This window comes from Lepisma saccharinum, chromosome 16 (genome assembly GCF_977018435.1).
Source record: "Lepisma saccharinum chromosome 16, izLepSacc3.1, whole genome shotgun sequence".
Lineage (NCBI taxonomy): Eukaryota > Metazoa > Arthropoda > Insecta > Zygentoma > Lepismatidae > Lepisma > Lepisma saccharinum.
This window is the reverse complement of record NC_139244.1, coordinates 47304742-47330840: the sequence shown is the minus strand read 5'-3', so window position 1 is coordinate 47330840 and position 26099 is coordinate 47304742. Positions and strand designations below refer to the sequence as shown.

At 36.8% G+C, this 26099-nt stretch overlaps 1 protein-coding gene across 2 annotated transcripts in view; it reads left to right on the top strand.

The window, feature by feature from the left end:
• LOC146000060 (methionine aminopeptidase 1D, mitochondrial) overlaps positions 1-26099 on the top strand; it is a 54271-nt gene that overhangs the window by 13726 nt on the left and 14446 nt on the right. For both annotated transcript variants that reach the window (XM_083137386.1, XM_083137387.1), the window contains exons 5-6: positions 838-988; positions 11493-11603. In XM_083137386.1, coding sequence (XP_082993512.1) covers positions 838-988; positions 11493-11603 — 262 coding nt within the window. The remainder of the gene's footprint in view (positions 1-837; positions 989-11492; positions 11604-26099) is intronic.

Sequence of the window (26099 nt, the reverse complement as noted above, 5' to 3'; positions counted from 1 at the left end):
TCTTTTATGTGCCAGCCACAATAATTGGTATGCATATTTTGTTTGTGACAGAAATTGAGGGTGATCAGTGCACTTTCAGGTACTTTTAAATGTCAGGAAGCAAATTTTTCTGCCACATTTTGTCAAGAAGAAGGATTCCTGTATAGCCAAATGGTTAAGACTATAGCATTTGGTGCAAGCAGTCCCTGGTGTGAGTACCAGTGTAAGCTGTCAAAATTTCAATGTTAGATCCAGCATTGTGAGAACAAGCGAGGAGCTACATGAAAAGTAATAGGGAGTTCTATTATCTAAAGCCAAAAAGCAGCAGCAATGGGACTCAGAATTGACCACCTGTCATCCAATGAACAAGCCACTTGGTAGGCCCTTGTCCTGAGAGTGCTGTTGTGCCATGGAAGCTTTTAATAGAATCATGAAATAGTGCAAATTACATGTGAAATAAACTCTTAAACTCAAAATGCATAGTTTGTTTGCTGCTGTAATCCTTTTCTGAGTATGGATTATGCAAAATTTTCAGAACTGTGAATAATTCTGTGGTACAGTGTCAGGCGAAATTAATTAACTAGTTTAGGTGCAAAGCACAGGGGAGCACTTTACTTTACTTTACTTCTACAGAGACGATAATTATAAATATGCCTATAGATATAAAGTTTTATTTTATATGTGTATCAAGTACGAAGCTTCAAAATCAAAATTGAGATTTTATTCACCATAACAACACAAAAATGTCATTTTATATACTGAATTTGAACCAGTAATTGACCATTAATATGTGTGTAGCTGTAAAATATATCCTAATTAATTTTTAAAATAACTATCACATCAGTTTCCATATTCTAGGTGTATTTGAATGGCTATCATGGAGATTGTTCATCAACGTACTTGGTTGGCAATGTAGACGATGCAGGCAAAGATCTTGTAGCTGCAACAGAAAAGTGTCTACTCGAGGCCATCAATGTTTGTAAACCAGGTGTCAAATTCTATGAGATAGGTTAGTGCCAATCTTAATAACATTCTTTTTTCCAGTGATAATTTTTGTACTCAAATCATGAGTGTAACTGAGAGTTTATTGTGGGGAGGGGGTTCAACTTGATCAATTCAGTACAAATTATTTATGTATATATGTGAAATTTCAATGTCCAGTGAGAATTCCTGGGAAGTTGAGTTTAAGATTTAGGACATGCCAAACCCCTGCTAATTATGCATTCAACTGAAAATAATATGTAAAAAAGGTAAAAGGTAAAGTGTTCCCCTGTGCATAGCACCACGCCATAAAGGTGTATAGGGGGTGTGGGGGTAACGCCCCACACTTTCTTGATCCGGTCGTGAGTGGGGGTGATGTGATCAGCATCACGCCCCTGACCGCCTTTACCCCCCAGGGTTTCCCCCAGGTACCCATGTTATTCGACGCTGGGAGGGCGCCGGGGCCGCTTCCACCGTTAGAAAAGTTCCCGGATTTGAACCGGCCGGGGATCGAACCCGGGACCTTGAGAATGGTAGTGAGACGCGTTACCGACTGAGCCACCGCGGCCACAGAAAATAATATGTGTATTCTGTAAGTTATGTGCAATTTGTATCAAGTTAGAAACTGCTGAACATTGTGTTTTCGGTCACAACTTAAATATGGTTCATTCTGGAATTATTAATGTTGGTGATTCTGTGTGAATTTTATTCACAAACATTGAAAACTCTTAAGTCATTATTAATCCAATTTCTATTATTAATTTAGACATCCATATCAGTTGTTTTTCTTTGATATTTCCATAGCATGTGGAAAGTATTCCTCAAAGGTTTGTTGTGAAAAACAAAACATCCATCAAACCTTTTTTATAACTGTAGATTGCAGAGTACTGACTTTCAGATCAGGGACGGCGACAGGGGTGGGCACGCCCACCCAAAAATTCCTGTGCCCACCCGATTGCTTACCCAATCAAATTCAATAAGTACATATACTTGGAGATATATATTAATGATTTGATAAATAAGTGCATTCGGGTGTTCATAACATGTATATTTAACTTGTCAATATTATCTATGCTAGAAATGTTCACATATTATCAACCCATAAAAAGCCAATTTTGTCATTAGAAAGTGAAAGTAATTACTAGAGCTATTGAAACAAAAACTTTGATCAAATGAATACTTCCATGTTTAAAAGCAGGTAGTAGGCTTAGGAGGCTCAAAATTATACAGGGTATGATCAAGATTAGAGCAGAATTTAGGTTGAACTTGAGGACAGCAGCTCCGGGCCTCCACATACGTATATAAATCCCATCCTGGGTATGGTTAAAATAATGTTGAAATAAACTAATAAAAACATCATCTTAGTGTTAATTCCTCCAGCAACACATTATATTATTTCGACTTTTTAATTATTATTTGAAAAATTTAATCAAAAAGACTTAGATGGGCAGGCCATGTGGCATGAATGGCAGAGGAAATAATAGTTTACAGGATTCTTGTTGGGAAACCTGATGGTAAGAGACCCGTAGGAAGGCCAAGACGAGGATGGAGGGATAACGTTAAGATGGACCTAAAATAAATCTGCAAGGATGGAAAAGTTTGGATTGATCTTGCCCCGAATAGGGACAGATGGAAGGCTTGTGTTGCTGCAGCCATAAACCTTCAGGTTTAAGTATGCCAGAGAGTATAATATACTTTTAATTAGCTCTGCATTGGAATTCCAGAAGTGTCCCTTTTTTATTTCATTACATTTTTTATATACCTGTTATCTTCAAATATCAATATGGTATGCGAGATAACAACTTTATATTCATTCTACTAGTAAGAAGGAATCACAATAATCACTACAATACTGAAGTGAATAAATTTTAATAAACCAGTTATGTATGGAAAAAGCTATATAATTATTTAATTGCTAGTGAGTGGCTTATCCTATTTAGAAATCATCGCCCCACACATAAATTTTGCCACATTAATCAACCGAAAATATCAACAGAATCTTTAGATGCAGCTGAAGTAAAGAAAAAAAAAGTTATGTCACGAAGTATCCAGAAGTCTATTTTGTTAGTTTGTTTTTAAGGCCACTTTTATGCTCGGATAGGTTAATCGGGACTGAACCTACAGTTTAACGTGTAGTCCAAACCAGTGTGCATTGTGCTTCCACCAGAGGAGGGGGAGTCGAACAGAGGACCTCTTATGCCATTGGGGAAAATATATACAGAAAGAACTTGCACCAAACGTGGCATTTTATCACCACAGAAGATGCGTCCATTTTAAGAGGGTGATTGCCTGAGACAAATATTTGAGACTTTCGGAAAACAACGTCATTGTTCATGGTATTAGCTGCCTTGATCCACTAATGAAACGCTGTTCAATTGAAACTACCACCTCAACTTTCTATGAGCTACGGACTAATGAAACTCCATTTTTGGAAGAGTAAGTTGTGGTTGATTTGTTTTATTTGAAGTCATTTTTCTGCTAATTTTGATAATGACGACGATAAGGTTCAATGGTGATTAGATGAAAGTAAGGAAGGGGCGAAAACAAACAGACACTGACACTCAAAATACAAACCCTCATAAATTATTACTTTGACAGTGGTTCCAAGTGCCAGCGACTTGTTGTCCTGAAAGAATAAAGTTTCCAGGGTATGCTGCACAGGATAGAGGTTGACATTCTAGTGTGTTCGAAATGGTCACGCCATACAACCCAAGTCATCTATGAAAAATAGATGAATTATTACTGGCACGGTGATCAACTTCGATGAATTCCTTGTGTCCTAAATAATTTTGTTACCTCAAAAACTATGTTCACGTAACCATACGTGTATTGCTTCTCCCGCATTAGTAACATGACAGTTCAGAAAACGAATAGCAACTTAGCTAATAATCTCTTCAATTCTGAACAGATTTTTCAATCTTACTTGTTTATTACTTATGAGTGATATTTTGTCAAAATAACCTTTCATTAGCCTAGGAATACTTCATGGACAATGAACAAAGAATTTGTTTTCCCATGTGTGTTTTAAATCATTCCTAATGAGACGTTCATTTTAATCCAAACATTCAGTAGTGGCGATTAGGAGGACTGGGAAGTGGGGGGATGCAGTTCCCCGCCACATTTTGCCACTTTTTTGCCCCCGCACTATGTCCTCTTTATGCTAAGCCTTTTCTACCAAGAAAAAGTATATTGTCCTTGCCCCTCAAATGTTGGCACCCAATCGCTGCTACTACAAACATTCAGATAGATTTCTCACTTGTACAAACCTTGTAAGCTAAGAAAAGTGACCTCCAATGAGTAACAAAACTCTTTCAGTCAAAAACTCATACGATGAAAATACTATGCTCAGGAACATGCATATAAATTACGAGAAACTTCATGATTGTCTACCATCGCACTTTCTATCATTGTCGCCGAATACATAAAATCAAGAATGTGCCTTGTATTTGCAACACAAGCTTATACCTAATTCACATTTATTTCACTGTATTAACATGCATGAAAGAATGTGATTAGAATGTATGGCTGGGGTATGGCTGCACATGGGTAAATACTTCCTTGAAATAATTGTGTCCATCAGAGACAAAGCGAAAGGAAATGGAACAAGATGTGACAATAGATTAGAAAAGAATAAAGAGGAAAACAAGAAAAGGAAAGGGAAAAGAAGTAAGAGGAAAATCGGGAGTGTAAGAGAGAGGTGGATGCATACGTCTTACATACACATATATACTATATATGGTCTTACATTTATACTGCCCACCCTAATGTATCAATAATGAGCTTCTGCCCAACCGGTCAAAAATTTCTGGCGTCGCCCCTGTTTCAGATGTAGGAAACCATGTGATTATGTCAAAGTTAAAAGCAAAGAAAAATATGGTGGAAAGTTTTCCACCTGCAGCATTGCCAGGTCTAGATCGAAGATGTAGTGGTATGGAAACACTTGCTTCTCTCGCCAGGTTCATTGAAAACTGTGAGTGGTAAGGTGGGGGAGTTGTAAAATGAGGGTTGCGGGTGGATTTTAATTTGGTTTATTTTACTTCACCTTTGTGACACTTTTGGCTAATCGTGAAGATAAGGATGAGTGATGAAGTTAATGAACCCAGCACCTCGGGCAACATGACATGCAGAGACTCGCGGTTTGGGGGTAGAGATGGGTTTGGCAGTGAAAGTTACTGGGTGCCTTGTTCAGGCCTGGAGGTGTGGTTGCACTCATGGCTGATACATAGGCCCTCTCCCATCTTAACATACTGAGATGTTGGCAGATTTGGTAAGAGGTGGATGATTGCTACCCGGAAGCGGTCATTGAAAGGGATGTTGTGATGGTTGGTATGCACGGGAATTGTGAAGTCCAAGTTGTGGGTGGAGAAGCTGTGGTTATTGATTCTGGGGTTGAGGACCGTGGATGTTTCCCCCAGGTAAAAAGCAACCACTGATGTGCATGTGAGGATATAGATGATATTTGAGATATGGCAGGTTCCTTTGGGGTGGAGGTGTATTTGCCAGTGGCAGTTTGGATCTGTATGGTAGGTTTTCCGTATAGGACATTTGTGAGCAGGGCGGGGGGAGGATTCGCTGTATGTTTCTGATGTCAGTATCGCTGTAGAGAAGGAAACATAGGGTGTGTTCGATTTTGTTTATGTGGAGGTTGTTTTTCGTGACAAATACAGGGGGGTTGGTGGCAGGTTTCTTGCTGGGGTGTATGAAGCAGCTTGCGATGTTTCTTTTGGTGACCAAAGTGAAAGGATGTCCGTGGTTAACCAGGGCGAGGGTAAACATTTCCAAGTCACTACATTGTATGTGTGTGTGTGTAAAACAAAAAATCAGTATAAATAATGATTTATTGAACTTCCCTCACACAAAATTTGTTAGTGCATGTGTAAAATTTTCTTCTAGTTTGTAAGGTGCACAAGGAACTATTTGTGATAACAATATATTTTAGTCTTGAATTTTGGAAATTTTGCCTTGAAAACCTGAAATTGTACTTGAATTTTATCTTGTTCTTAGAGTAGCCACCCTACTGTGTAACAAGATATTGTATGAATTAGTGATGGATTGATATGAAATTCAGACTCCTGACTCCTCCTGTCAAGGTTCCACCGTATGTTGCCTTTATTTGAATATTTATTTCAAGCAAAGGAATTGCAACTTGATCCATTGTTTCCATAACACTTTCAGTCGATACTGATACTCATATCAATTGCAGTTTATCAGAGATTTTCTTCAAAATGTTCGTAGATTCTCAGACAACAAGAACGTGGAAACAGTTTCCTGTTATAATGTATAATAATAAACAGATAACTGGTATTATACCAACCCAATATAAAATTACTTAAGCGGTTTGTTAACCTTCTTAATTACTACATATATCCAGGTGACTGCAGGGGGTTCCGTCTTTCAAAAGCAAACTTCATATTTATACATTTATAATATTCATAAAATTTGTATCAAAATGACAGAATTTGCACTAAATTATAGGCTGTTTACAGATATGTTGGTAAAATTACCAGTAATCTTACTTCTAAAGTGGAAGCTGCGGTGGTCTAGTCAGTATGGCATCTGACTGCCATGAGGGGGACCCGGGTTTGATTTCCAGGATGGGTGATCTACGGTTGCAATTTTTCCAGCCTTGTCCCTGCAAAATGGCTCTGGGTCTCACCCAGCCTCAAATTGACACATCCTTTCCCATTGCACTAATATTTATTGTTATAATTACCTATCTCGTATAATTTTTTATTGTTATTAATCTTAATCTCTGTTATTTATTTTGTGATTCTTGTGGTATTTAATTTTTAAACCTATCACTGATAATGTCAGGATAGTGACTGAACTGTGTGTATATATATATATATATATATATATATATATATATATATATCTTGTATGAGATGAGCTGTTGCCCTGCTCACAGATCCCATTCCTCCCACTATATGGCTTCTTTATGGATATGCAAGAAGATGTAATTTGACAATCTAACAAACAGTATATATATGTTGTTTTTTTCTTGTGAAAAATAAGTGCATAGTGAACTAAATATATTTTACAAAAAACTCAGAAAGATTACTAAAATCGACTAACAGTTGATAGGGTCAAAAAAAAAGAAGAAGAATTAAGTTCGGGCTTTGAGTTTTAAAGAGTGATAAAGGTGAATTGTAATATGCTGTTCTTTCTTTGAAATCTCGATGGAACTTCGCACATAAGTATTTTTATTTTGCTAAGAAGTAAAACATACTTTCTTTTCTTAATGAAAACTTGATTTTGATTTGGTTTGATCAACGAACGAAGAGAGATATTACCCAATACCCTGAGAGGCATCATGTGAATGCTATGAGTCTTCATGGGATCATTTTTATTGTGTTGTACTTATATAATCATGGTTTTTTGACTGAAAGAATGTGTCAAGATTTTGGCTCAACAACGTGGAGCTCGAAATCTGTTATTTTGTTAGTGGTGTTTATTTTTGTGTGTTCGTGAAGTGTAATTGATTTGTGATTGTGATGGAAATTCTGTGTTAGAAGAATATGGATAAGAAGATGTTGAGAAGTATAAGTAAATCGGAAGCTGAGGAGAATGAATCTCCAGTGCAGTCAGTTCCAGTTACAGCAGACCTGCTTTCTTCATTATGGATTATGTTATCAAGAATTCAGGAAACCATTAGGGAGAAATACCAGAAACCTGGAAACAAAGATGCAAGAAAACTGCAGTGCTCTTGAATCTAGAATTCAGGAAAACATTAGAGGAAACTCCAGCAATCTGGAAGCAAAAATGCAAGAAAACTCCAGAAGTCTGGAAGCTAAGTTCCAGGAGAATGTAGCCATGTTGGAACGCAATTTGCACTTAAAGTTAGAGGAAAGTGGTAGAAATCTGGTAGAAGCGGAAATGCGCTTTGAAGAGAAGTTTTCACAGGGTTACTCGAAGCTCACAGAATCTGCTTTGGAGATGGGACAGAGACTGGAGAATTTGACTGCAAAAATGAAAGAAAATCAACAGAAGATATAAGAAAGCATTCAAACAGAGATCGTTAACTTAAGTCAGACATGTGAAACAAACTCTCTACAAGTGCAAAAAGAAATTGCCCTGTTGCAAGAAGGGAAACTTCCATAAGGATATCACTGAAGAACAGAGCAGTTTCAGAAACGAAGTGTTTGAAAATGTGAATCACCAGTTAACTGTTATCACAGATAAGTTAAGAAGATACAGTTAACAAGAAAGTGAGAGAGAAATTAGCGGAGAATATAAAAAAAACAGAGGGATACAGAAATACTGATGTAGAATTGATGAAAACTGTTGAAACTAAACAAGACAAATTTTCCTCAGGTGTTGGTAATATCTGTAGTGAAATTGCACACCTGAATAGGCTACAGATCCAAATGAAGTCTGATCATCCTCAAATCCACCGTGTAGATGAAGGTCCTGGAAGATCGACATTTTCTCCCTTCTGTTCAGATGAAGCCACAAACCAACAAAGAAATCCCGAAAGGAAAAATAGTTATAAGAAGATGAACGAATCTAGCTCTTCAGATGGTGAATCAACTTCTCGCAGCAGAAGGAACAGAAGAGAGCCTCTTTCACGCATTGTACATACTGGTGTAACTCCTAGGATGGCAGATATAAATTCCATGAGAAAATTCGATGGCAATATTATCGCTACTTCAGCTGAATATATTTAAAGGAATTTATTACTAACCTTGAAATTCTACAGATTTCTCAACATTATAGGCTTGAAATCATTCCACGTTTGTTAAATGGAGAGGCCTATCACTGGTTTTATTCCCATAAGAACGATTTCCGCACTTACTCTGCCGCACTTACTCTGATTTTTGCAGAAAATTCAAGAAGCGTTTTGCTTCAACAAAAGTGAAAGACAGAGAATTGGCATCTGTGAGGACTAGGCGATACAATAAGCAGAATGATAACAATATGGAGGAATATGTTTGGTCTGTGTATTCTGCCTATAGGAATCTAAGTAATCATTACACCGAGCAGGAAATAGTTAATGTAATCATTGGACAACTGCCTTGTAGAGTAAAGCAATTGTGCCTGGCTCATGCTACGAACTACGTGGATCTCTTAGCAGATTTTGTTAAGAGATACGAGCAAGCAGAGGAACAAGATGCATGGTGGTCTACATGGAGACGAGAGAATGACTCTCAACAAAACAGGAAAGATGTTCACAAAACGTCTAGAGTTCGCTTAGTTACCGTCAGCAGCATCAGTTAAAATCACGATGAGAATATCCAGCATTCAGAGGTAATCCTTACGATAGACCATATCCTAACAATGGTTTTTCTTCGCCAAGACAATGTTTGTCTCCACCGAGAGATAGCAAAAATTCTTCCAGGACTCAAATTACGAGCAGTGGCGTGCAGACAGACATTGTTGAGATATATCCCAGCACTGAACAAGAGCGTAGTGTTGAATTAACGAGGAACTTCTGTTGGCACAACGGATCTAATCTGAATCAGGTGCTGGATTTTACCCCTCTCCTAGCATAGAAATGTTCCCTTATGTTAGGCAGTCTCGTGGGGGCAACAAGAGACTTTTCCCATTATGGAGATGAAGATAAGAAACTGATACTTGTAATAAATCACAAGGAAGGGGAATTTAGATGTAAATTAAGGCAAGCCGTTCAATGTAAAAATTCAGTGAGAGCCCCAGAAATTAAGGCACGTATGGCAAATGTAGACATAACCTGTGTAGTCGACACTGCAGCGAAGGTCTCAGTGATGAGTTTAAATGTTTGGGCAAAAATAAAGAAAAATTTACCCGGGGCTACATTGCATCTGTACCTGAAGTTAGACTCGTTGACTTTGCTGGGAAAAGTAACACTAGAGTTGTTGGCAAACGTAGTATTGTGCTGGAATTTGCTGAGAGCGCCATGCCAATGGAAATGTTCATTGTTAAGGGTTTACCATCTGATTTGCTTTTGGATTACTCGTTCCTGCAAAAGTATGAAGCAGAGATCAATCTTAAACATAGATAATTATATTTAAAGGTGGATGGAGAGTCGATTGAAAAGGAGCTAGAAGAGGATAATTCCGTAGATAAGCAGATGAGCATCCGGAAATTTCAAGCTAGCCATTACAAATGAATCCCTTCACCAGAAGATATGAAAAAGAAGATTGTTTCTAGTAAATTACTGAAAATGGGAACGAAGAACCGATTTAAGTTGAAATTTTCAAGATCCATAGGAAGGTGTCTTTGGAGAGACCTGGCACTGGAAACGTTTTAAATGAGTGGGTGGTTACAATATGTTATAGAACGGGAACATATTTGAATAGGCTGCTGAATGTTTATTTGATCTGGTCTTCTTATTTGCATAAAATGTCATCGTCTGTTTAAAATGTACCAGAAGTCCCATGCTGTACAAAAATTGAATACTTCTTCAAGCATCCAGTTTTATCCCAGAACCTGCAAAGAATTGTAAACTGTTATCCAGAGATTGAATCCAAAATCTCCTAGACTGTTGAAAGTTATCCAGTTCGTCGTCGATTTTGATTTTCTTCAGAGGGAGCAATTGACACGTCCTTTTCCATTGCACTAATATTTATTGTTATAATTACCTATCTCGTACAAATGTTTATTGTTATTAATCTTAATCTCAGTTATTTATTTTGTGATTCTTGTGGTATTTATTTTTTAAACCTATCACTGATAATGTCAGGATATTGACTGACCTGTATATACATATCTTGTATGAGCTGTTGCCATGGGAATTAAGATTGTGTTTTGTCTTTAGTTTAAGTTCAGGCTTCGAGTTTTAAAGAGTGATAAAGATGAATTGTAATATGCTGTTCTTTCTTTGAAATCTCGATGGAACTTCGCACATAAGTATTTTTATTTTGCTAAGAAATAAAATATACACTTTCTTTTCTTAGTGAAAACTTGATTTTGATTTGGTTTGAACAATGAACGGAGAGAGATATTACCCAATACCCTGAGAGGCATCATGTGAATGCTACGAGTCTTCATGTGATCATTTTTATTGTGTTGTACTTATATAATCATGTTCTTTTGACTGAAAGAACGTGTCAAAATAAATGGATACGTGAGGTCAACCTTGGGGGGTAAAGTTGTCTGGAGTGTGGTGCTGATCACATCAGCTCCAAAGTAGCTGAGATCGAATAATGTGTGGGACCCTACACTCACATTCCCCTATATATGCCCCATGGTATGGTGCAAAGTGCACAGGGAACTTTACCTACGTTTACTACTAAAGTGATACACTAATAAGCCAGTATCTGCTGCTGCTATTAGAGTACTAATTAATATAAACATATGAATACTCATGATTTATTTGTGCTTCTGACACATAATAAATTAAAATTGTGCCCTTCAGTTAATTCCCAGGATATTTTGTTCCCATGAGAGAATTGCTTGGTATTTTAATCTTGGAAAAGTATTTGTCAGCATTGGTTTATCAAACTCCCAATAGATTCTTTCCATTCTTCCCATTTGCTATGTGTGATTGTTCAGCTTATATAATTTAATGTTATCTTCATTGAATTTATAAATCTAATTTATACCCTCTCCAGGTAACTGTATAGAAGAGCTGGCTAACAAGGATGGTTTTAATGTTGTGCCTGCCTTCACAGGGCACGGAATTGGCAGTTATTTCCACGGAGCTCCAGAGATACTGCATTTCAGTAAGTAGATGCAATTGTTTCTGTCATATATTGAGATCTTAAATAAGGAGCATTGCTTTAGTTTCATAGAGCTTGGCGAATGCTGCAGTTTGATACAAGGGATGGAAAGGTCAATTACTTTGTGTCAAAAAAATATTTACTTGAGAGAATATTTGGAAGGTTAGCTGACTGCAATATATGCCTGGAATGAGGGTGCGAAATCCAATGTAATGACATATGTACAGGGTGATGCATGAAAAAGTAGTCCAGGTCTGATGAATAGCATAAATAAAAACATTCGCACATGTATGAAGAATAAGTATTGAAATTGGTCTGGACCTCCATCATCATTAAGTACATCCAGTTTAAAATAGTAACATCAATGCTGGCTACACTTCAGCTGTACAGTCTTGAGAACCCAATTTTTTTCTAACTGTTGATTTAGAGAAGACCTCATGGATTTGCTGCAAGTGGAAGGTCACATGAAAGGTGACATGCCATGCTGTCCTGCTTGAAGCTACTCTTTCGTTTTCAGTATGATGAGCACAGAATTCACATAAAGTTCTGATGTTGCGGCACTGACAAAAAGTCATGTCCAATGATGCATGTCCCTGACAAAGCAGACAAACCATTACTATTTTGGTCATGTAATGGCTGTTCATGCATTAAGTGAGTTCCAATACCATGTGTTCTGCAAATTTAAGTTGGCAATAAATGAAACTGCAACTCATCACTCATTATGTACTGCAATTGGACGAATGCACCCAAAATGATGCTATTCGGAAGCCACGTGCAGTAATGTATTCATTTGCTTGTCAACATCTTTTAATTCATTCACAACTGTCACATGATTGGCTTCAGGTGTAGACTTTTAACACTGTTGTTTACTTTGGAAGGGGGAGACTAGGGAGAGACAGTGACATGTGGATTATAGTTCAATACAATAAAATCATGTGTGTTACGTAAACAGGTATCTATTTCTTGAATTGGCAATGTTTCAGTTTGGCTCTTTCAAATTATAAAACCCCAAAAGTTTTTTTTTTTTTTTTTTTAATGTTACTAAGGACCATTTTATATTTCAACTATGTTACTAAGATGTGCATGTGTAAAAGATAAACATCAGATACATGGCTTGATAAAAGTACAGGGGGTGTATTGCAATGTCATCAATTGAAGACTAAAATTGGTAAATGCTGTAAGTGCCACAATAATTCAAACACCGTTTTCCATGTTAAACTGTGAAATGTGCCATGCTTTATAATGTGGTAAATGTGAAATTTGGCTGGTAGCCCCTCTAACTAGTTCAAAAGGCATATAAAGAGGTCACTATTGTGCATGTTCTTACAGCCTGATGTGTGGAACGATGCGATTTCCCAACACTTTCGGTTTTGACACTTACAACATTTACCGCTTTCAGTCCTCAATTCATATTATATTTGATTTTCAAGATTCAGGGAATAAAAGTTTGGTAGCAAGTTAATACACTGAAAAAGCACTCACTAATCCATGAAACTTTTTTTCCTAACATCCCACATGAATTAAACACTGACAGCAGTCACATGACATCTGGACACTGCAGACCAGCAAGCAGTAACAGCATACATAGCAGAGTGTCACAAAACAGAAACATGCCAAGCAGTAGCGCATCAAGTTTTCAGTAACACCAGAAAAAATAAAGAAAGTTTCACAGATAACAAAGAAATTACCTTCAGTATGTTAATACATGATTTTATTGTATTGAAGCATAAGGACAACAAATAATGCAAATGTGCATGTGCATTGTGGCAGTGTACAAAATGAATTCAAACAATTTAGAAACTGACGGGAGGACCCAAGGCTACTTTTTGTGTATTTTTGCTTTACTTTTCTGTCACTTTTGGTAAACTGCAACAACGAATATGAATGTTGATTAGAAACACCCATGGCTGGTTTGGAACCTAAACACCAGAACATTTGGTGGTGAGATCACAAGTCAGCCATTCAACCTGCTCTGCCACAAACGCTGAATGCCAAACATTTCTAAGGATAGAGTGTATCACACATATCTTTGCCGTTGTGCACATACCAATTTTCATTTCTCTCCCTCTCTCTTAACATCACGTGTTCTACGCTGCTTGCCAACCTTCGCCATTGTTGCCATATTGTCATTCCATTCCTGGACACACTCGCGCAAACATCATTGAAAACAATTGAATAGCGCTCCAGCTCGCGGTTCACACCGTTCGGCAGGGACGGTAATGTGGCAATATAGCATGCATGACGAAGTGGTTGCTTCTTTTATGCAGTGCTTGTTCATTGGCTAGCTAGTAACTAGTGTTGCCAACTGTAATAATGAAGCACTATTTCTGTCACTGAAGGAGAAGGGCAGTTAACCTTTTGCCGCCCAAGTGTCTCGAACAAGATACCCAAATGTAACCCTCACTGTCCCAAGCATCTCAATCGAGATGCTGTGTCAAGGTCGTAGTTTTTACGTTATAACTTTTCTATTTTTGGCTAGAATTTCGATTTAATTTTTTTATATTGTTCCTAACACATGTATGTAACAGAAATGGTTTTTTGCATTTTTTTTTTGTCTTCATGAAAATGGAGGGGAAAAGGCGGGAAAAGGTACTTCTCTTTTGCGGCTCTTTTCAACGTCTAATTTTTGCCGATAAAGGAAGACAGGCTTTGTTGTTCTAAAGCAATGCTTTTCACTACCGTCTGTTAACTGCATTCGAAGGAAACTTGTTTATCAGTATCGGATGTCAAAATGAGAGTTTTCCGTGAGGGTGCATGCAGGGGGTGCGGGGTGGGGGAGGGGAAGACTGGTTGTTGAATCTGCATTGTGAGAATGGAATTTCGAAGCACGCTGAAGGAAACCTTTTTTTTTTTTAGCACAAGTGTCCACAAGTTGCGGTAGGGGTTACCCTGCATTGTCTAAAAATAGAATTTCAAGCAGCTGCAAGAATCGCCGCTCATTTTTCACTGCGTTCTAGCTTTTCGTCCGTGAATGTTGTGCGTAAGTGTCGTTTTGTGCCCAAGTGCGAGGACATTTTTTGGGTGGTGACAATTTTTTAAAATAATTTTTGGGGGTTTTCTCCCTTCCCCCTCCATATATACGCCAAATTTGCATAAATTTTGTATTTTGTGCATTTTGACCTTTTTTCGGGGGGGGACACCATTTTTTTAAGAAAAGTATTTTTGAGGGGATTCCCCCCTTTCCCCCCATTTATGCCGAATGTGCATAAATTATATATCGTCTGAATCTGTTATTCATTCTGTGTACAACGGTATATCGTTCATATCTCCAGGGCAAATTGTGTCTGAGCTAAAGTCATTTCAAGGTACCGCTGCATTTTGAAGCTTGAATCAGTGGCGTGCCGACCATTCCTTTTGGGGGTACAACTCAAGTTGCATTGGTCATATGATGATAATGCAAATATTTTTGTGTTCCTTACATGTCAGCGATCATTTCCATGTGCATGTCGACACTGTCATGTACTTTGTTCTTGGGGGGAGGGTGGGGGAACCAAATTTTTTTTTTCCGAAATTTTGGAATTTTGAGAGTTAGCCCCCTCGCCCCGCCACATATACGCCAAATTTGCATAAATTTCATATAGTCTGAATCTCTGGTTAATTCCACGTACAACGGTATATCACTCATCTCTCTAGGGCAATTAGTCTCCGATCTACACTCATTTAATTGAAACTCTGCATTTTGCTCAAAATCGGCTCGGTACCGAGAGGCTTACATGTGAAAATGGCCTTGGGCGCCAAAAGGTTAAAGTGACGTTGAGTTTTGTTGGATTCGAAGCACCATATTTTTATTTCATACTAAGTATTTGACCGGTTTGACGTTGTGCGTTAATTGCGTGTGTGTATGTGAATGTGTGTGTTTGTTAATGAACGTTAAATTCCATAATGCCTCCAGTTCTGTCAAAGTTGAAATCAAAACCTTGCATAGCCAAGCTTGGAAAATTCACAAATTGTTCATATTTCATAATTTTGGAATTGTTCAAAAGAAATAAATTATGTGGCTCCATTAGCATTTCAACTCGTGGCTCCGGCACGTGTTCTTGTAGAAATTGCATAGAGGAGGCTGTCATTTTTGCTGCTTAATGTGATGCATATTGTTTTCTGTGTTAAAATTGCCATACTTTGATGGATGACAAGTTCATCATCATAATAATAATAATAATAATAAAAAAAAGACGTGCAGCTTATTGTTGTGGAAGCCAGCATCGTTTGTAAATGTACACAAAGGCAACCGACTGTCGCCGATCACAGAAAGGCAATAATACTGCTTTAGGAGGGGTGTTGTGGTCCAATTGTCGAGGTTTAACACGTTCGCATGTTATTAGTTCCAGGGGCGCCGACTTGTCAAAATTATTGGGGGGGGGGGCTCTGATCACTGAAATAAAAATGAATGACTCACTCCCTCCCTTTTTTAAAAATAAAAATTACGTCTTCGTATAGCAGTTTTTAAGCAGCTATTATATTCCTCATGCAAATGAAATGTAACATGAAAAACGTGTGTCTGCTCATTTGTTTTTTAGATAACAATTAACATTTTTATTTAAAAGTAGGCTATGTATTTAAGTAGTTGTATTTGTGGTATAACCAGGACGAGAAATGATGAGCCCCTCTCAGGCAGATTTGCCTACACTTAAAACTAGCTCAACATGAGCATATGAGCTTTTTGCTCAAGTGTGGAACCCTGTCTAATCCAAGATTTTTGTAAAAATGCCCTCGGGAATTTCCTGTGAAATGATGAGCCCCCTCAGATTGATTTGCCCACACTTACAAAAGTTGCATCAGCCAGATTTTTGTCCATAAGCTTGTTAAAAATAAGCTTTTTTGATATTGTTTTGGATATACCTGAAATTAAGCCAAAAACCCATACCCACCCACACATATTTACTTCTGGTTTAAGTTTAATTGGATACCAGGTTCAATTTGTTTATCTAATATTAAAACAATGCAATATGCAGAGACCCTCTAGAATTGCTCCGTGACTCTCTCATTTCTTACATCATATGTTTGCATGTTTCAAGTGATTCTCCTCTGTGTTAGTGTTTGTTTAGATCAAAGTGATTAATGTGCACAATTCCCGACACGGTAGTATTGAATTTTTGCTTTGCATGTTTCAAGTGATTCTCCTCTGTGTTAGTGTTTGTTTAGATCAAAGTGATTAATGTGCACAATTCCCAACATGGTAGTATTGAATTTTTGCTTTGCATGTTTCAAGTGATTCTCCTCTGCGTCAGTGCTTACAGAAATTTCCGAGTATTGAAGCTTTGCGTGCAAACAAAATTGCATCAGCCAGTATTGTGAGAGTGGCTGAGGAGAACAGATGTGTTGTTACAGTGCTTCTCATACTTACAGGCCTGTTTGGTTTAATATATAATTATTCATATTTCTGGTATATTGAACAATATTTTGTATAAAAAATCTGATATTTGTTACATCCAGCTTGTTTGTTGTAATCCACTTATATTTAGAGTCAGGCTTATATCTGTCCCAGCCTGTTATACAAAAATCAATACATAACACTCAGTGCTAGGTCATTGCCATTCTAGACATGCATGTCTGTGCAGGCATTTGCGGAAGGTCAGTGTGAATCAATATTTATTCTCTTTTTCCACTTGTAGGCTATTGGCTTTACAACCTGTCATAATAAGCATAGAGTTTTGATTTAAAACCCAAAAAATTTTATATAATAAACCGAGGATAAAAATTAATAATATTAACATATTAAATATACACAAGAAATATACAAAGCACACAGCTGAACCCAACTGATATTTTTTATTAAGCATAGAATTTTGATTTGGACCCCAGGAAATCTTATATAATAAACAACAACAAAAATGCCAAATCAAAAATATTGCAATCAGTGTAATAAGAATATATCCAGCCCCAATTGGGCCAGACACCAAAGGAATTGTAACCCAGACAAATGCAGAACTCCCATTAAAATATGTCCTAAATGCAATAGAATATAGCATGGAATATTTCACATATAAACATAAAGGTACTTGCTCTGCACAGTCATCAACATTGCCCTCACAACCATCTACATCTGGTCTGAAAAGAAAGCATGAAGCACCTGTTAATGCTGGACCGGCAAAACAGCCACGCTATGAACCACCTATCCATAGCAGTTTTAATGGCCAATTAAAAGATTATCGGTTTGTATCAGAGCCAAGATGTGGTATTAAGAATTTTTTGAACAGTGTAAATCCTGATGTGCAGGCAATTCTAAATGCACAAAATGGCTCTTATAAGCTGTCCCTCAAATTGTTTACACAATATAAGAAACCAAATGGCACAAAATTTACACAGCCCCACATAACAGAAACTGTACCTGTATATTCAAATGCAAATTCAGACAAAATAATAAGCAGTTTGATAGATCAATTGATTATTAAACACACTGAATTTGCAGCAAAAGAGTCTGGATGGAGCCTATGCGGTTCTCCACACAAGTTATATGTTAATATTTCTGAATTCAGCCCATTACAAGGATCTACATATCTGCCATTACCTGCCAATATTAAAAACAAAACAGCCGTGGTTAATATAAAAAATAATGATGAGAAATGTTTTTTGTGGTGTATTTTAGCTGCTTTGTATCCAGTTTCAAGGCATCCTGAGAGAATAAGTTATTATAAACAATATGAACAGAATTTTGATGAGGCAATGGAGGGTTTAGAATATCCAATGTCTGTTCAGAATATTGATAAATTTGAAAAAAAGGCCAGGGATATTAATGGTAAACAATTATCTATTAATGTATTTATTTGTTCCACTGGCCGTGGCAATTGCTTGATAGCACCTCTCAGAATCAGTACATTTGATGATGAATCTGCTGTTCCGATTGATTTGCTCTTAATTGAAGGGGATGGCACATATCATTACACTCTGATACATAATCTTGAAGCTTTAGTGAGAACACAACTAGACAAATCCAATACAATATTCAAGTTGTGCAGAAGATGTTTAAGTGTATTTGATGGCAGGAAAATGGTAAAAGGGGTTTGTAAAGAGAATGCAGAAATTGCTAAAAACAAGTTAATTGAGCATCTGAAATACTGTAAAATTCATAAACCTGTTCATATGGTGATGCCTAATCCAAGTGAAAATGCAGAATTCAAAAAGTTTGAAGCCTTGTTGGAACACCCAGCATATATAGTCTGTGATTTTGAATCAAACCTCAAACCTCTTGCATTTTGTAGCCCAGATCCTGAAGAATCTTCAATTACACCATACCAGTTACATGAACCTTCCAGCTTTTATTATGTGGTTGTACAGGATGGTGTTGTTAGTAAAAAATATTCATACATGGGACCAGATGCCATCAAAAAATTTGCACATAGAATAGAAAATGAGTGCCATGACATAGCATCTAATATCTTATTAAAATCAAAACCTATGTTGCCTTTAACAGAGAAACAGATTGAAGATTTCAACAAAGCAGAAAAATGCCCGGTATGTGATTCTGAATTTTCAGATACAAAAATCAAGGTGAAACACCATTCTCATACAGATGGTAAATTCAAAATGGCCTTGTGTAATAGCTGTAATATTAAGATCAAGAGACCAAAATTTGTCCCTATATTTTGCCATGGAGCATCCAATTATGATTTCCATCATTTGATCAGATATGAGGGGTTTGACAAGCAGAATTTAAATATTTTAGCTGAAAATGATGAAAAATATATTGCTATTAGCAAAATAATTAAAGTTAATGGTGTTCCTATTCACTTAAGATTTCTTGATTCATACAGAATTTTATCGGCTAGCCTGGCTACACTGGCCACTCAATTATCTGATGATCAATTCAAAATCACATGTACCATGTTTCCAAATCAGGACCTGAAATTAATTAGGCGGAAGGGTGTATATCCATATGATTATGTTACAGATTTTTCTAAATTTGATGAGTGTTCTCTGCCACCACAACAAGAGTTTTACAGCAAAATCAGAGGATCTGGAATCACTGATGATGATTATCACCATGCCCAATTGATGTGGAACAATTTAAAATGCCAGACATTTGGTGATTATCACATGGCTTATTTAAAACTTGATGTGACCCTCTTAGCTGATATACTGCAGGCATTTAGAAAATCTTCCATGCAAAATTATAAGCTGGATCCAATGTATTTTTACAGTGCCCCAGGCCTAGCATGGTCTGCAATGTTTTTAAACACTAAAATGCAATTGGATCTGATCCAGGATCAAGATATGTACTTGTTTATGGAGCAATGTATAAGAGGAGGCATGGTGCAATGCTCTCAGAGATATGCCAGAGCAAATAATAAATATATTCCTGATTATGATCCAGCACTGCCATCAAATTATATACTGTATGTAGATGCCAACAGCCTCTATGGTTATGCTATGATGCAAAAACTGCCATATGCAGGGCTTGAGTGGGTTGAAGATTTCAATATTGAAGATCTTAAGGATTTTGATGACAGTGACTATGGACTCTTCTTAGAGGTTGATCTGACAATTCCTGATGATTTACACAACAAATTTTCTGATCTGCCCCCAATTCCTGAGGTTAAGTGCTCACCTGGCTCTAAACAGAAGAAATTAATGATGACTCTGGAGCCAAAACAGGGTTATGTCTTATATTATAAAAACCTCCAGTTCCTGATGAATCATGGTGTTCAAGTGACCAAAATTGGCAAAGTTTTGAGGTTCAGGCACTTAAAATGGTTGAAATCATATATTGATACAAACACAGAGCTTCGAACATCTGCAAAAAGCCAATTTGATAAGGCCTTGTTTAAATTGATGGTCAATTCTGTATATGGCAAAACTATTGAAAATGTCAGAAAACATACCGATGTTAAAATAATTACTGACCCCAGCCTGAGCAAAAAATTGGTTGCAAAGCCCAATTTCAATTATAGAAGAATTTATGATGAAAATATGGCACTTTTCAACATGAAAAAAACAAAAATTAAGTTTGATAAACCTATTTATGTAGGGGCTGTAATATTGGAATTGGCCAAATTACACATGTTAAAATTGTATTATGATGTGTTGAAACCTTTTTATGGTGATTGTGTAAAATTGATGTACATGGACACAGATAGTTTTGTTCTTGATATTCAAACAGAAGATGTTTATCAAGATATAGCACAGCCTGCATTGCTTGAATATTTTGATACCAGTGAACATTCAAAAATTCACCCCCACAACAAAAAGGTGCCTGGCAAGTTAAAAGATGAGACACTTGGTGATGTTATTGTGGCATTTGCTGGGTTAAGGGCCAAGATGTACAGTTTTGAAACATGTAGTGGTGCTGTTGCCAAAAAAGCCAAGGGCATTGGCAGAGTAACTGTGGAAAAAGAGCTTGAATTTGAGGATTACAAAAATTGCCTCAAATCATGTAGCACAATCAGAACATCAGAATCCAGAATTCAGAGTGTGGATCACTTATTGACTACAAATGTTGTAAGAAAAGTGGCTCTGGACCCACATGATGATAAGAGATGCATTTTATCATGTGGCATACATACTCTACCATGGGGTCATTGTGATTTGAAAAATGGCAATCAATGCCCAATTACAGAGCATGATTTGAAATAAATAAACATGCCTATGAACTTATTTGGGTTTAAAAAACAAGGTATTATGGACCTGCCGACACCACAACCCTCTTCTGATATAATATCTAAACTGAGTGCCTTGTTAATTATTCATCTGAACAGCATACTTACAGATGTTGATGATAAAACAGGCAAAATATTGTACATATTTAACAATAATTTAAATCATTACCAATTACCTGTAGGTGGGCAATTGCAATTTATTACAACTCCTGAGGGTGATGTTAAAATTTCAATAGGGAGAAATATTTATAGAATTAAGCACTCAAACATGATTTCTGGCACTGTTTATACTGTTTCTGCTGGTGACTGCTTATATATTGAGGTCCCTGGATCTTATGACAAGCTTATACCTTTTTTTATAGAATTAAGAATTAGATATTCAATAATAAATAACCGCTAAAACAAAAATGCCCAATGATATATTTGGCCATACAAGACATGAAGATCATAGTGATGAGATTCTGATGCTTGATGTCAGAGTAAAGAAATTAAGAAGTGATTTACAAGCTTTACAAACTACACTCAATGCCAGTCTTCAATTAGAAATTACAAATTTGCAATCACAATGCATGGACCCTCTTCTTAAAATTGATTCTGAACTCAAATTGTTGCTTCAGAAATATACTGATTTGGCCACATTAGATAATTTTCAAAGTTTAGAAGAAGCTGTAGCAGCTCTTCAAGCCAAATTTAAGACCCAGGCTAACAACTCTGAGCAATTGAAACAGCAATTAGAAGAGCAGATAAATAATGTCCAGACACAGCTCCAAACAATTGTCAAAAGCATAAAATCACAAGAAGATTTTGATCTAGTGATTTCCACTCTAAAAGAACAGATTCAGTCACTCCAAATACCTAATCTGGGCCCTCTGAACAATGCCATAGCCGAGGTTAAAGAAAAAATTGAGACACTTGAAAATTTTATGAACAACTTGCCATCTTCTGATGCTTTGAATGCAATAACTCGGAGTGTTGCCAATATTAAGCTGCAACTTGAAACATATGAAGATTTTGGAAAAATTCAAAGTTCCATAACTCATCTTGAAGGTACCATAGCAGCAGTGCAAAGTGATTTGGCAAATGTACTAGAATCTCGCCTGCCTGGCATTGTAGACACTCTTGTTAGTGTCCAGCAACAAATCACAAAGCTTGAAAACCTCAACACTGAATCTGAACTATCTCATTTTCATCACTTGATAGATGATATCCAAACAAAACTTAAAATTTTACAACAATCAACACCCTCTCAGGCTGATATAGCCCTGCTCCAAAATGCTATGCAAAATGTGGCTGATGCTTCTGAATTAAACAATGTGAAATTGGCACTTGAATTTTTGCAAAATACAGTATCAAATTTGCCTACATCACAGGAACTTAAAAATATTAAGAGGGCAGTGAATCGCATATTGAAATCAGAAGATATCAAGAATATCCAGGCAGAGATCAAACAACTCACTCAGACAGTGGCCATTCTACCAACTAATCAACATATTAATGAACTGCATGCCCTGTTTGAGGATATCAGAAGACAGGTCCATGATCTTACTGCTCAAAATTCAAAATTGGCAGTTGTTGAAAATTTACAACAAATTGTAGCTAATATCAAGCAACAGCTAGGGACCATGGAATCCAATCAAGCAAATGCTCTGTCTGTTTTTGCCACCCAGCTACAAGAAATTGTGCAACAATACAAAAAACTTGTTGTGGACATAAAAATCAAGCCAGGCCATGATGATGTTGTTAGGACTATCAATGAGCATCTTGAATCTGTAACAAGTAGATTGCTCACAGCAGAAAAGGAAATAACAGGCATAATTGAAAATCCTAAACATACAGTAATTCTTGAATTGTACAGCATCCCCAACAAAGAATATGATTCACCATTTACACCAGGTGGCAAAATATATATGCTGTCCCCTGCACAATTTTATTACCAATTTTTTGTTGGGGGCACATTGAGACCAATCAAGATCAAATATTGGCTACAACCACAGGCACACCACTACCCCACCTTATCAATAACAAATGCTGATAACAAAGTAAAAATCACCCGTGTAGAATTAGAGGATTTTACAGACACCAATACATTAGAAACAGCATATGTTGAAGATGATGGCTCTCTGGAATTTAAAATACAAATAGGGGACAAATTATATTTAGAAAATCCTGCAGTATCAGCTGCTGAACACCCCATAGTTGCAATATTCTTGTTTACATATTATGTCTAGACAAATTATTGTTGATGAATTACACAGACAGGCCAGACATAATTTTAAGAGACTGCCAGTAGTCACAAAGGGCATAGATGATTTATGGCAGAGCGACTTGATTGAGTTGTCAAGTGGACAGCTGAAAAACTTACACAAAATCAACAAGGGCTACAAGTATCTACTCACTGTAATAAACACATTTTCAAAATTTGCCTGGGCTGTGCCACTCAAATCCAAGACTGGGGCATGTGTTACAGAAGCCATCAGAACAATCATCAATCAGAGTGGAAGATCACCGCGCTATTTGCAAACAGATAATGGCAAAGAATTTTATAATTCAGTGTTTCAACAATTTATTAAAAGCCAGTCAATACAACATTATTCGAGTTACAGTGATCTCAAGGCCTCAATTGTAGAGAGATTCAACAGAACCCTAAAAAATCTTATGTATAAACAATTTACCCTCCAGGGTAATTATAAATGGATTAATATTCTTCCAGAACTTCTACATAAATATAACAACTCGGTCCATTCCACAATCAACATGAAACCCTCTGAAGTAACTTCATCTGATGAGCAAAAATTGATCAGTACTGTTTATTATCCTAGATACCAGCCAACAACAAGAAAGGCCAAATACAGGGTGGGTGATCAAGTAAGAATCAGCAAATATAAGCACTTATTCAAAAGAGGCTTTACAAGAAACTGGAGCACTGAATTATTTACAGTGGTTCAAGTTAAACCTGGGACCCTTAACACATATATAATAAAAGACCACCGAGGAGAAATTCTCAAAGGCAGGTTCTATGAAGAAGAGCTCAGCAAAACTAAACAGCCTGACACATATCTCATAGAAAAAATCATCCGCAGAAAAGGCAACAAGTTATTTGTCAAATGGCTAGGACTCCCAGAACACAGCTGGATCGATGCAAACAAAATAATAATATGAACACCTGGGATGTTATAAAGAGGCTGCCAGAACCTGAACAGCAGAATAAGAGAAATGGCAACTTGCTGCCTGATAATATTAGGTGTCTTATTGTTGGGCCATCTGCTTGTGGTAAAACTACACTAATAGTTGATAATTTTTTATTGGCACCCAACTGGTTAGACTGGAAAAACAGGCACTTGTATGTCTTCTCTAAGAGCTTGGAACAATGAAAATATCAGCAACTGATGAAGCTATATGATGGATTGGATATTGCCACTTTTGAACCAGATGTTAAGCCACTTCATGACTGTCTCGATAATTCTGTTCTTGTGTTTGATGACATTATACTGGATAATCAAAACAAGGTTAGAAATTTCTTTACACAGGGCCGGCACAAAAACATTGATTGCTTCTACCTGGCACAGACTTTTTCAAAAATACCCAAGCAACTGATCCGAGACAACAGCAATTTTATATGTGTGTTTCATCAAGACCATACCAACCTCAAACACATACATGATGAATATGTAGGTGGGGACTTGAGCTACAATGATTTTTCTAAGTTTTGCAGTTGGTGCTGGAACCAGGACAGTTATGGGTTTGTCACAATTGATATGACAAGAACACCTAATACTGGCAAATACAGAAATAAAATCAACAATTTTCTAGACATTGAAACATATATAAATAAACATGAAAAGGCCAATCATTGATGATCTTAAATTAAGAGATTATCTTGTAAAAAGATTTAAGGGATGGAAATCAGAGAACCGAGGAATTTATGAAAACCACAAACAAACAGAACAGCCTATAATTGATGCTATTGGTGAATTAGGTAAGAATATCAAAACTGTTACAGAGCAAAATCAAAATTTGATCACAGAGCTTGTACCTGTAGCTGCTAGGAACATATTAGATTATCCATTCACCCCACTTTCCAGTATTCATACACCTAGTCCTATTGCTCCTAGAAGAATTGAAGCTACTCAGGATCCTATTGAATTGGGTCTTCTTGCTCAAAAATATTTAACCACACCTAAAGACAATAAAGATGAGGTGTTTGGCTTATATGCTGACACAGAGCTTGATGGTAGCATCATACATAGAATTGGCAATTTCAGAGTAACATTTATGGGAGATGATCTGATTGTATATTCAGAATCTCGTCTTGGAGAAAAAGGTGCTTTTGTTAAGTACCCCGGCACACCTGGATTGTGGGAACTGATGACTAGGAAAAGGCCTGGCAGCTATACAGATCAAGATTATGAATATTACAAAGAAATATTAATAAAATCAGATGCTCTATACCAGAACAATGATCCCACACAAAAAAGAGTCAAGTCTAGCAGTGGAGCAAAATACAACAATTTAATCAAGCCCATATGGTCACAGATCAAGACTGGCAGTGGAATCAAACAATACAACACCCTGCCTAAAGAATTTGTGTGGGTTGATGATGTCAGGAAACTTGTAGATAGGTTATTGGTAATAGCTGGGGAGGAAAATGCTGGCAACCACAATTTTTACAATGAAAAAGTTGGAATTATGGACATGATAAGCACAAAATTGTCTAATTTTATAGTGAATGACACTAAGGGGATTGGATATCTTATAAAAATTATTAATACTCTACCACCTAAATTTTGGAATATTTCTGAGGGTCGGGGCTTGGTTAATGACATTATAAACAAACTGCCATTTGAACTACACATTCCAGGCTATCAGTATTGTGGTCCAGGCACAAAATTGGACCATAGATTAAACA